The sequence below is a fragment of the Galeopterus variegatus genome, unplaced genomic scaffold, assembly GCF_000696425.1.
Source record: "Galeopterus variegatus unplaced genomic scaffold, G_variegatus-3.0.2 Scaffold980, whole genome shotgun sequence".
Classification (NCBI taxonomy): domain Eukaryota; kingdom Metazoa; phylum Chordata; class Mammalia; order Dermoptera; family Cynocephalidae; genus Galeopterus; species Galeopterus variegatus.
Window position 1 is genome coordinate 360,338 of NW_007727091.1, and position 13,320 is coordinate 373,657.

The window sequence follows — 13,320 nt, forward strand, 5'->3', positions numbered from 1 at the left end:
TCCGTCATTTATTTACAGTATCTCCTCAATGACATCGGCCTACAAGCAACACAATTCTTATCATTAATTATGCTAAGCACTCTTTATCATCACTGTCATCTGCATTTATTGAGAATTTACTTTGTATTAAGCATGATCCTAATAAGCATTTTACATGAATTACCTCATTTAGTCCTCCAGCAATCTTCTACAATAGTATTCTTGTCCCAGTTTTATAGATGAGAAAACTGAGGTTCAGAAAGGGCAAATAATTTTCCACGGTCACGCAACACCAGAGGCTCTGCTGTTAACCACTGAACTGTGCTGCCTTGCTATACCTTCCAGAGTTATCTCAAATTGGAAATGTATAGGAGGGACTGCATGAGACCAGGTGGCTTCTGCAGTGTCACATGGCCCTCTTGGTGGTTGTTCTGTAGGTCTGGTGAAGCCTCCTCTAAAACGCTCTCGATCCGCACCTGATGGAGGAGATGAGGAGAACCAGGAGCAACTGCAAGACCAGATTGCTGAAGGCAGCTCCATAGAAGAGGAGGAAAAAACAGACAATGCCACCTTACTGCGCCTGTTAGAGGAGGGAGAAAAGGTATTGTGCTTCTAAAAAGTAAAGATTGTATGTAAGTAGCATATCACAGGACGAGTAAATGGGATGGTTGTGGAAGATAAATATCTTAGCTTCTGTAATGAAATACAGTACTAAGCAATCTTTTGGGTTTAGCATTCCTCTCATCTTCAATGGTTTCTGACTTCTCTGAACACATTAAACAGCATAAAGTTTCATCAATATTAATACAACATTTACAATACTAATTAATTGTTAATATTAATACAACTTAATAATTGACACCTAATTCACTATCCTCCTCTATATTGTTTATTAGAACACAGCTTTTGGGGCCGGCCCGGTGGCGCACTGCTACAGTGTGCTGCTTGGGAGCACGGCGGCGCTCCCGCCGAGGGTTCGGATCCCACATATGGACCGGCCGCTCACTGGCTGAGCGAGGTGCGGGCGCAACACCGAGGGTTGCGATCCCGTTGCCGGTCCCGGCCCGGTGCAGGCACGACACTGAGGGTTGCGATCCGTTGCCGGTCACGAAAAAAGACAAAAAGGGAAGAAAAAAATGAGAACACAGCTTTTGCCATAATTCTCTATTTCAGATCCATGTAGACAACCCATTTAGTACTTTGGCCTTGTATTTTTTTCCTGCACCTCCATAATTCCAATAACCACCTACAAGGAGCTTCAGCCAATTTGTACCCTCACCTCCAGCCTTGTAATATTTAACCCCTGTTCTCTTTCACATGTGGAAGACTAGGTCGCCTTCCTATTTCCCTCTCAATCTACTGCACCCTGCTGACCTCTCAGCTCATTTCACTGACTCTACCTTGTAGCCTGAGCCCCTGCAGCATCGTATGCCTAGCAGCTCTTTTAAATTCTGTGCTTATAGTTTTTTCTGCCAAAATGCCCCTCTCTCCTTCACTTGCATAACCTCTGGCCTAGTGACTCCCATGTGATATAATCCCATTTATCTGGATGTCTATAATTCTCAAACATTGCAAGCTTTCCTTGACTGTCTTGCCAGTTTAGACTTGGTTAGGTACCCTTCCTCTATACTTTTATGCCTTGTATAAATCACTCTATATTATCAAGTCAATTATTTGTTCCTGTATCTGTCTCTTTCCCTAGATGGTGGGATCCTTAAGACAGGCACGGTTTCTTTACACAGTTCCCATTATTTTACACAGTTCCAATCACATGATAGACATCTGATAAACCTTTGAATGGAGGAGTGACTGGTTGAATAAATAAGGGAATGAATTGAATGTGTGGTGAATATTACCTTTTTAAAGGATTTTCTTTTTGCCCATTATATTACATCTTGTTATAACCTTTGAGATCTTACCCACTAAGAAGTAGTAACTAGAAATTGGGGCATAATTAAAACAATTCTGTTCAAGTGTATGTCCTAGTTAATCTTGAATGACAATATAGAAAGATCATGTGACTATAAAAGTACATCAGATCTGAAGGAAGCACAAGAGAGGCTCCTGGGGTCTTGGGAATGTTCTGTTTCTTTGTCTAGATGCTGATCACATCATATTTTTAGCATTTGAAAAGTCATCAAGCTATGCACTTAGGAAATAAACATTTTTCTCTATGTGTGTATATACACATATATATATATGCAATACTGCAATAGATTTATTTAAAAAGTACGTCAGGATTTTTCCTTTAACATTCTACCCTTTCATTATTGAAGTGGTTCAGATGTGGCAATGGAAATTGACTACAATTAGATATTTTAGAAAATCTATTGTAATGCTTTCATTCTTAAAACTTCTAATCTCATGAGTACAGGTTTGCTCTAATTGCTTTAGGTTTGAATAGTGCAGGAGGTATGTTCAAACTCACATTCATTTGACATTTGTTTGACTCTGATTTGGTTGCTGATTTTTTTTCCTTGGCTCATGTCGAGCTGAGTTTAAGCAAGAATTTTCAGTAAGAATTGAATACTGACCTTTGAAAAGAGAACAATACTTTCATTGAGAGATTTAGCAACTCTTCCTCCTGTGAGGAAAGTACAGCTTCTACCAAGGTTGGCTTTTTACAGTGGCACCGCAGTCTGCCAGGGAGGAAGGATCCAGGTGGGGAGTAAATAGGGACAAATTCCACATTTCCATTCCTAGGGGGTGTTATGGAAAAAGAGGAAAGTGAATTATGTGGAAGAGAAGACAACCAACAGTTCCTGACATGATTATGTACATTATCTCACTTAACTCTCACAGCAAGCTAATGAGGTATATTAGAAATTTATAAATGAAGAGGCTCAGAGAAATTAAGAAGCTTGACCAAGTCTACAACTATTAAGTGACAGAACTGGGGATTCAGCCATAGTTAGCAGGCCCTGCTCTGTCTCATCCTGCCTCACATAAGACACATCCTGTTCTACTCTCCTTACACGTGTGCCTAAATTTCCTGTCCTGCCAAGCTTGTTAACATCCGTCTCCCTCCATGAGAGCAGGGACCTTATCCAACTTGTTCATCACTTGTAGAATCTAGCACATATGTGCCTGGCATATAGTAAGTACTCATTGAATATTGGAAGAGAGAGAATAGATGGGTGGGATGGATGGATGGATGGATGGATGGATGGGTATGAGTGAATGGTTCTTTTCTTTTACTGAAGTCAAATGCAAACCAGACTGCAGTCTAGACTGATTCTTCTTCACATGCTTAACTCAGGTTTAATATGCTTAGTTCAGGGGTTGCCATAACAGAGTAACAAAAAAAGAAATTATCTGAATTTTTTAAAAAGCTGCATTAGTGAAATGTTTTGTTTTGTTTTTTTTAATAGATCCAACACATGTACCGTTGTGCTCGAGTTCAGGGCCTAGATACCAGTGAGGGGCTACTTCTTTTTGGTAAAGAACATTTTTATGTGATTGATGGATTTACCATGACAGCAACCAGGGAAATAAGAGATATTGAAACCTTACCTCCAAAGTAAGTAAATGAATGAAGAGACACATAGTACATCTATCTTTAGAAGTCAGAAAATATATTTGCATAGTTTTCTTATTTAATCCAAAAATTGTGTTCTGAGTAATGAAATCTCTCAGTTTGTGTGAATCTGTCATTATATATCCACAAGGGTAATACTCAGTTATGTTAATAAAGAAAAAATTTGCCTTGTTTATCAAAATGAAAACTAAATAAATTTTATTTTTGTGCATTAATAACATCAGACTACTTGTATTATAATCTATATATTTATAAATCAATTCTGAATTTGTAAATTGTTCTTTTTTGAAATTATCAGTACATACGCAGTTGTAGAGAAAATGCAGATTGCTGCCCAATACTCTTAATCAAAGAGCATTACCATGTGCTCTTGAGTACCCTGGAAGCAACATGACAGAAGCACATGCAGGGATCAGCAGACTCGGTTTTATTCCTTTACTTCTGCCAGTCCTATGACGGAAGTGATAATGGGTAATGGAAAATTCAGGAGCCAGGCAAAGCTAGAAGGAAGATAAGAAGCTTAAGGCTTACAAAATCAGCGGGCCTTTTCTCTTCCTTTAACATTTGAATACCTAGCACTGTTGACTGTAGACATGGTCTCTGTACTTCACTCCTAGAAGATATTTCAAATAATTTCTTTCAACAACAATCAGGGACACGTTATGACTTTCATAGGCCCTTCCTCCACACAAAAATATTAAAAATTGTATTTTGTGACTATTGGTATAAATATAAATATGCTCATACTGTATATTAAAACATTTTCTTCTACCTAAAAGTTCTATTTTTTTCTTTTGATTTTAAAAGAAATTAAAACCTTTTCTTGGGTCTCAATATGTGGTCTTGAGCTCTGTGGCAACTATGTCTGGTAGATATTTCTGTCTTGACATAAGGGGATTCCTTGTATGCCAAGGAGCTGACATATTATTCTTTTAAACATATTATTTTAACTGAAAATGCCAATATATTGTTCCCCCATCCTATTCATGTGTTGAAAACAGCACACCTTTTGTTGAGCAATGAGTTTATCTCTTGCTGTGTTTTTATTTCCCTTTCTCTTGGCTGCCTATAGTATGCATGAGCCAATTATCCCTAGAGGAGCCAGGCAAGGTCCTAGTCAGCTCAAGAGAACATGCAGCATTTTTGCTTATGAAGATATCAAGGAAGTACATAAAAGGAGGTATCTCTTGCAGGTGAGTTGTTTTAGTGTAGTAGTAAACATTTTATCATATTCCTTTATTTGGAAGATGCATTATTTTAAAAGTAATATGTTCCATGAAAACCCTCTATAGGATTTGCATTCTTTTTTAGTGTATTCCTTAGATTTGGTTATATGATAGACAAACTCAGGTTACATGGATGCATACCACTGTATAATGCATCTTTTTTTAAGAAAACACAACCTCAAATTCAGATATCTATGTTGTCCATCTTTTCCTGTAGCTATACAAATCAACATTTTAATTGTTTTTAATATAAAAATTACATCCTCACTATAATTTTACAAAAATATAATTTTATAATTTCTCTGTTTCTATTATTGTTTTATTATTAAGGATTTCTAAAATAAATTGAGCAGAATTTTAAGAATCTTTTTATTGTGTATCTTAATCTGCAGGGGGTATTCATGACTAAAAATGTTCTTCCATCAACAAATTAACTCCTCCAACATTGTGGAAATTCATGCTGGAAAAGTTAATATATAATCTTATTTGTGAACTTCTGTTTTTTCTTAATATTTTTTCTCTGATCATTTCAGCCCATTGCCGTGGAAGTTTTCTCTGGAGATGGACGGAATTACCTCCTTGCTTTTCAGAAAGGAATTAGAAACAAAGTCTATCAAAGGTCTTGTTTATTAAGAACACTTTATATGCTTTCATGGAAAGATATGAGAGGGAAAGCTAGTACCAGTTCAGCTAGTTTTTAAATATCTAGAATTTAGATTAGTGAGTCAATATCTTTGAAGAAAATATTTGTTTCATGTTTTGCCAGCCTCTTGAAACATGATTCTTCTAACTTGCTTGTAAAATAATGCAGTTCTATTGTAAAATACCATTTTTCCTCCTGGTAACTTATAATAGAGATCATCAAAAGCTACTTTTATCACTAAGTCCTGTGTCTCTAAATATAAAAATATGATGAAACTGTAGCTTAAAAAATAACACTTCAGGTTCAAAATAGGCTTTCTTCCTATTTATTGAAATGAGGACAATGCCATTCCTTGCGATTGAGTGCAGGCACCAAGTTCCCTTAGCATTTATATTCACCTCAGACTTATCTCTGGCCTAGGAAGGGAAGTTGGATACCTTCATTCTTGAAAAAGTAGTATAGCCAAATAAAGCACTTAATCTAATTTAAGTATATTTTATCTTTGGCAAACTATAATTAAAATTTACCTTTTAAAAGAAAAACAAGACATATCCATGATACTTGAAGATATTTCTGTTGGATATGTGAATTATAAGACTTTTCTGAACTGATCGTAGAGATGAGACACATTCTCTTCTTCTTTGAAGGGTGGTATATGTCTTGGCAATCCCTCTATTACAGAGTTTTGTATTTCCAATTACTTCCATGAGGAATAACTAATACCATGCAACAGTGCTTGTCATTGAAGTACAGCAGTTTTACCTGTGAGCACGTAGGAAATGAGGATGGCTCTTCAAATAAAGTGTCTGTGGTTGTTGAGTGGTAATCCAAAACTCCTTTCCCATATGGGAAATGCTAAGTAAAATGACTGAGATTCACTTTTCTTATCTAACTTTTTAAGTTCTAAAAGTGAAATTGTTTTGAGTGCTAGGAAATTATTTGCTGTTCATAACTAGAAACTGCTATGAGGAGGTGAGTTAGTCTTTCTCTGAGAAATTCTGTGAATATGCCAAGTTCAGGGTCTATATCCATTGCAGGAATTTTTGCATAATTTTCCCATAATTCTCTTTTGCCCTTAAAAAATTTATATCAACATTGTAAGTAACTCTGAAAAAAATTTATAACAGTGTCACATAAAAGTCCTATTTTATATGTCCCTTCATTTGTTTAGTGATGTCTCTGTTCTATCATTTGTTTAGCTATCATTACTTGCTGTCATGTGAATGAATATTTAGCTGTTAATCACTCCTTACGACTTCATTAAGTCGACTCAATTCCTACAAATCAGTGTTGCAAGGCTTTTTCTTTTGATAGCATGGCAGCATATGCCGAAGTCCAAAATAATAGATTTTGCTATGAACCTTTCTGTCTAGTTTTGGAAGTTTTCATCTTACCCTTTTTTATAACCTGGAGAGTGTTCCAATTATTGTGTATTCCCTTTGCCTGCCATTTACTGGGTGATGGGAGGGTAGATGCAACAGTGAAGGCCTGATGATTCATCCTTTTTTAGGCTTCCATTAGATCCTGACTGAGACTTCATCTGCAATTTTATGCTATTTTTAAATTTTCCAGGTTTTTGGCTGTAGTGCCATCTCTAACTGACAGTTCAGAATCTGTGTCAGGTCAACGACCGAACACAAGCGTGGAGCAAGGGTAAGTGGTTTGTTTCTTTCACATTACAGTTTAATGGTGAATTTATACCAAATTCATATCTGGTCAGTATTATCTAACATGAAATGAGAGTTATCCCCCTAGTGGTTGCAGAAAATTTTCTAAATACTGAAAACTGCAAGAAAGAAAATAAAAATGTGGAACATAATAGCTAATGTTAAATCACTGCTCATATTTTGGTCAATTCCTTTCTAGTCCTTTAAGCATGAATGTATAGCCATGTTCATAATTGAGTTTATACTCCAAATACAAGCTTTTATTCTGCTTCTTTCATTCAGTGTTATATTTAAATATTTCCCTGTCTTTAAAAAATTCTTCAGAAACATAACTATTTGCCATCTATTCATCATATGTATAAAGAATTCTGTTATCATACTACTGGAAATGTGATTCCTCATTATTATCCCTCATTACTAAGGGGACTCTATTTTGAGTAGAATCCCCTTAGTAAAATAAAGGGTATGAATTTCAAGAATCTTGATAAACAAAACCACCGATATCCATAAAAATTAAACAAATTTATATTCCACCATTAGTGGATAAGGCTTTTTTAAATGTATATTTCTTTAATTACTAGTAAATTTGAGTTCTGAATAAGTTTGTTAGCCATTTTAAGTCATCGTTTTTAAATTACCCATATCTTTCACCCATTTTTCCTTAGAGTTCTTATAATCAATTTGTATGGGATTTTTCTATAATAATGTATTACTCCTTTGCCTATCAAATTTGATGCAAATTGCCTAGTTTTTTCTTAATTTTTTAATTGCTTTTTGACACTTAAATTGAAACTTCCGTTTTTATATATTCAAACCTATCAATGGTTTCCTTTGTGCTCTTTACTGCACTTTTAATCTTAGAAAATTCTTCTGGATGATGTAGCCATTTCAAGAATCCACATACTCAGCTTCATTTACAGTCACTCAGTAACTAGTAGCCCTTTGTAATCCACTGGAAAAGAAGAAATATTCTGAGGCTGCAAATAAATTACAGCATGCAAGAAAATGACTTAAAAATTTACAAGGAATTCTGTAATTTGTAAATAAAATTTGATACCAGTCTGCGTGCATCTAAATATATTGTTTGTATATTTCTCTTTAAGGCTTACCCAATACAAATGCTAAATATTTGTTTTTCTGAACCTCAAAAACATGTTTCGTTACTAATCATTTGTGTTGTTAGCATAAATACAGGAAGTGAAAGGTTTCCTTAAAGCATATTGACCCTTTTTTCTATTTGTATTCAAATAGCTAGTACTTTTACCTGCCTGGATAATCTTAAACTTGCTATTTCATTGTCCTTGCTACCCTTCTGTGCAAAGTTGGCAGTTCTTAAAGAACTTTTAAGAGCTCAGAGGCAAAAAGCAGTAATTTATTTTCAACTTTCATCTCTTTTTCAGTTGTCCCCTTAAGTATAAAGTTGAGGAGTGATCATGGTTATTTTTCCACATAATAATGTGTGTATCCTGCACATTCAATTTGCCTGATTGAAAGAATTTATGTAGAAGTGAAAAGTGTGTCTGTACTGTTGAGCCAGATGTGTTTATGAACTCAGGCTTACAAATCTTTTGATTTCCTTTCAGATAATAAAATTTATCGCTAAATGATTTCCTCCTGGATCTGTAACCAATTATTAATTATCACTATTATAAAGTTGTTTTATAAAATACTGAGAAAGTCTGCTGTTTTAAAATCTAGTTTGTGAATTTTAAATGACCTGAACAGCAGTGACTTTCCTGTCTTAAAATATTCATAGTTTCATTCACTTGTTCACTATGTCTTTTAGGAGATGTGCTATGTACCTATTGTGTTATCAGTTATTCCAATTAAATGTCTTAGGATATGTTTGCATAGGAATTATGGTAAAAATTAGAAGGTTGGACTACATCAATAGTTTTTCCAACTCCTTTGACCATAACCTACAGTAAAATATATATACTACATTACATCCCAGGATATACAAACTGAGTCAAATATTCACAGAAAATAATTTTTAATTATAAGATACCTACTGATATTCTGTTTTCTTCAGTTCAGTTCTGTTATTTCATATTTCAAAATGCTAATCATAACCCACTAAACTGATTTTAAGACTCAATAATAGGTCACCTGTAGTTTGAAAAATTTCTGGACCAGGCAACTTAAAGTTTTCAACTTTATAATTGTCACATTTAAAACTGTATTCCCAACAATTGATTTTACTGTGTATTGTTTTTAGATCTGGGTTGCTTAGCACTTTGGTTGGAGAGAAGTCCGTGACTCAGAGATGGGAGGTAAGCTTAATGAATATGTAAGTTTCCTTAGTAATTTGTAGTTAGAGTATATAAACCATACAGTTAAAAGCACTTCAATCATCCATAAAATATATACCATAGGTAAAATGTTTTCTCTCTCTCTTTTTTTTTTTTTTTAGGAAAAAAAGTGTTTTGTTGTTTTGAAATCTGTTAAACAGAAACTGTCCTTCACCCCATTTTGCATATAATATTTTTTAAAGTGAATGTAGTGGAAGTAATTGATTGCTCTAAAATAAATCTTTATTTATCTTTCCCCAGAGAGGTGAAATCAGCAACTTCCAGTATTTGATGCACTTGAATACATTAGCTGGCAGATCATATAATGATCTCATGCAGTATCCTGTCTTCCCCTGGATCCTTGCAGATTATGATTCAGAGGTAAATCTCAAATCATTTTGCATAAGTGGAACACATTTTCAAAAATAATTCAAAGATACTGCAATTGCTTAAATTTTTTATTTGCTTTGTAGTATAGTGTACTCAGCAGGCATTTATTTCAAGAAGCTGAAAAGCATTTTAGCATAGACATATAAAAACTTTGGATAATTGACCCACTTATTGGGTACTAGACATTAATTTATTAGTTTCTATTTAGTTTCCTTAAGTGCTAATTAATTTGCATCCATTGGTGGATGTCACAATCCTTCTGGTGGTTAGAATTTTTTGCTGGAAAAATGTGAAATAACTCTTCTGCAAAATATTCCTTCTACATAGAAGGAATTTTTTGTACCATTCTAAGAACCCTTGAGAGAAGATTTTGAACAATTCAAAATGTATATGACTTGGAGTTCAAAATCAACAGCAGAGACTGGAGGGCTGGTAGGGCGGAGACAGTGTGGAAGGGAGAAGCCCCTTTGACCTGCGAGGGAGGTGGTGTCCACTGCCCCGTTCTGTATCCCAATGCCCAGCGCCAGCACCAGCCGCAAGAGTCAGGAGAAGCCACGGGAGATCCTGGATGCAGCGGAAGATTATGTTAAAGAGAGATGTGGAATATATTCAATGATATGTCACAAGAAAAGCCAGATCAAGTTTTGGTTTGGGTTAGAGACTTTATAGTACAAAAAGCTGATGAAGTTGTTCAGGTGTATGCAAGAGTTCATAGAAGCACAGCTAAAGACTTGATCATCCCTACAGATTTATGAAGAGGACAGAACAGACATTGCTATTCCACTTTATAAACAGAGGTTCAGAATGATGAAGCTATTTGCCCAAAGTCGCATAGTAATTGGTGGAATACAAACAGAATCTAAAAGCTTCCTGAGACATCTCTGTCTCTTTAGCAGAGTTCTTTGCTTCTGCAGTATTTAATACATACCACATTACAGCATTTAATTGTGTTTTGAAATATTTTTATTATAGAATTAATATATGCCCATTAATTTTAAAATTATAACATTTTATACACATATCCCATTATTTTTTAAATTATAACATTTTATACACATATCTCAGTCTCTCAGGGTCACTATTCTTAAGAGTTTGTCTATTCTTCCATCCTGCCCCCATAAATAAATGAATAGTGAGGGACTTTAAGAAGTGGACTGGCAGAGTTCTAAATTTTTGAAAAATGTTGATTTGCCTTCCTGAAAGGTTGGGCCATTTATTCTACCAACATAATCACACTGTATTGTAATCCTTCATTTACATGTCCTTCTTCCATTATACAGGGAGCCTTCGTTCTGTTCAAATTGGGCACTTTGTTTCTGAGATATAGTTATTTAGCAAATTAAAAGATAGAATGCATGCTACATGTAAACCTGAACCAAAAGTACTTCCCGTCACAACCGTCCTTTCACTTTATCCCTCATAAAGTGAGTGATATTTCCAAATGGTTATGACAGGGATTTTGAAAAGATCAATCATTCTTAAAATTTAGAAATTTATTGGGCCTTTTTATTTACTAGGATTAGGGCTACTTATATTTTCAGAAATTTTATACATCACCATATTAGGGAAAAAGGTAATGTCCTCAGAAAGTTTTAGTCTAAAGAAAGAATGGAAATCTATTTACATACATGGGTGTCATGGCTGCATTTGATGTGTGAATCTATATATTTGCATGTGTAGTTAACATGCACACCTAATGCACATTTGGGTGAATAAATAAATCTAATAGAAAGAAAAGAGATCAGGAGTAGAGATTGATAGAATGAAAATATTTTTTCTTCAAGTCAATCAAGAAAATATAGATTTTAGAGAGATGTGGGAAGTCCAAAAAGAATGTAGTTTTGTGAGGAGAAAATGGGGAACTGTGTCAACCTATACTGTTTCACAGGGGCATCATGGGTCCCTTAATTGAATGTTCAATTCTCTACTTCCTTCTCCTCATGCAGTTCTGACCCTCACTCTATATTCCCCATCTCAGGAAATGGTACCACCATCCAACCTGTCATACAGACTGAAAATTATGCTTTTCCTACTGCCATGTCTACTCAGTGGCCAAGGCATGTCTACCAAGTCTTTCTAATGTCATCCTGTGTCTCCATCAGTATTGCCAGCGTCTCATCTCAGGCCCTCTACATCTTTCCCAGCACCGTAGCCTCCTAATTGGACTTCCTACTCTAGTGTCCCTCCCCTTCCTTCACTCTGCACTGTCCTCTGCACTGCAGCCAGTTTCAAAAACACATGTCTAACTGAGTCATCCTCCTGTTTAATATTATTCAGTGAATCATCGTCATAACCTTTTTGGTGCAGCTCCTGCCTGCGTATCCCTTATGTACTCCCAGAACTGCTATCCTGGGATGCCCTAGTTACCTCTCTTGGACCTCAGTAACTTTTCACATGTAGCTTTTCACATGTAACCCTCCACCCACTAATTCATCTGGCTAGCTCCATTTCATCCTTCGAGACACACTCAAGCATCACCTCTGTGATGGGGATTTTCTGTTTTTCATCTGTCATCGTCTGTTCCCACACTGCCTTGGAGCTGTGTGTCATGGTATTATTTTCCCCCTTTTTAATCATTGTACTGTCTTTCACAGTCATGCTATTTGTTTGACCCTACTTGATTGTAGGGTCCTTGAGCACATAGACTACCTTATGTATCTCTGAATTGTCAAACCCAAACAATGGCTGGTACTTGTATGCACTTTAACTTTCGTTGAATTAACCAAAAAAGTATAAATGAGGTACTTTGCATGTAGAGTTTGAGAGGACAAATATACTAACTTGACTTGTATGCATAAATATGGATTAGTTTCTCCTGCCCAAGATTTTTGAAATAAAAAGTTTGGCAAAATTGCTCAGTCAGGATACACTATAAAAATGACAAATTAAATATCCCACAGGCACATATTTCAAATAGCTACTTTTAAAACCCTAAGACAGTAAATTTTGGTTGCCTTTTAAATACTTGAATTGGGTCAGCTAGAGATAAACTTTTAAAATAATCTCTGATAGACTGAAAGAATCAATCTAATTTGAAAGTCACTTGATCTGGTATGATGTCGACTTTTAGAGGTGAATGAATTACTGGGCACTCTAGTTTATATCACTTCCGGATCACCTGTAAGAAGAAAATGCTCAGAAGCAAAGTTGGAGGGAAACAGTGGGGGAAGGGGGGGCACAAAAAGGAGATTTAATTCTCCAGTTGTGTGGGTGCTGCAGGATAATGATGAACTGGGGCTTTCGTGTTCACGGCTTCCTGCTGCGTCCTTGCCAAGACCTGGAACCAAGTCTTTTATCCCTCTTATTCCTCATTCCCAAACCTGAATGTTAAGTGCCTTCCTCTGTGAAACACATAATTTCCAAAGCAATTGTCTTCAGACTGAATCAGTTAACAAACTGCCATGTACCTGTCTGTAAAGTATGGGTAAACAGTAGGTACATATCATTGTTTTGGAGTTTCATTCAGCCAGTTTGACCCCATAGATACTAGTGCATTTATAAATCATTGTCCACTACAGTCACTCTATCTACTTTGGTGAGAATAGACGGTGTGTAGTAACTTGGAATTGGGTTTCATTTTGTATTT

The 13,320-nt window shown here is 35.6% G+C and overlaps 1 protein-coding gene across 2 annotated transcripts in view; it reads left to right on the top strand.

Moving 5' to 3' along the window:
• WDFY3 (WD repeat and FYVE domain containing 3) overlaps positions 1–13,320 on the top strand; it is a 212,592-nt gene that overhangs the window by 169,026 nt on the left and 30,246 nt on the right. For both annotated transcript variants that reach the window (XM_008573984.1, XM_008573985.1), the window contains 7 exons: positions 417–580; positions 3,351–3,499; positions 4,590–4,710; positions 5,277–5,362; positions 6,959–7,039; positions 9,272–9,326; positions 9,606–9,725. In XM_008573984.1, coding sequence (XP_008572206.1) covers positions 417–580; positions 3,351–3,499; positions 4,590–4,710; positions 5,277–5,362; positions 6,959–7,039; positions 9,272–9,326; positions 9,606–9,725 — 776 coding nt within the window. The remainder of the gene's footprint in view (positions 1–416; positions 581–3,350; positions 3,500–4,589; positions 4,711–5,276; positions 5,363–6,958; positions 7,040–9,271; positions 9,327–9,605; positions 9,726–13,320) is intronic.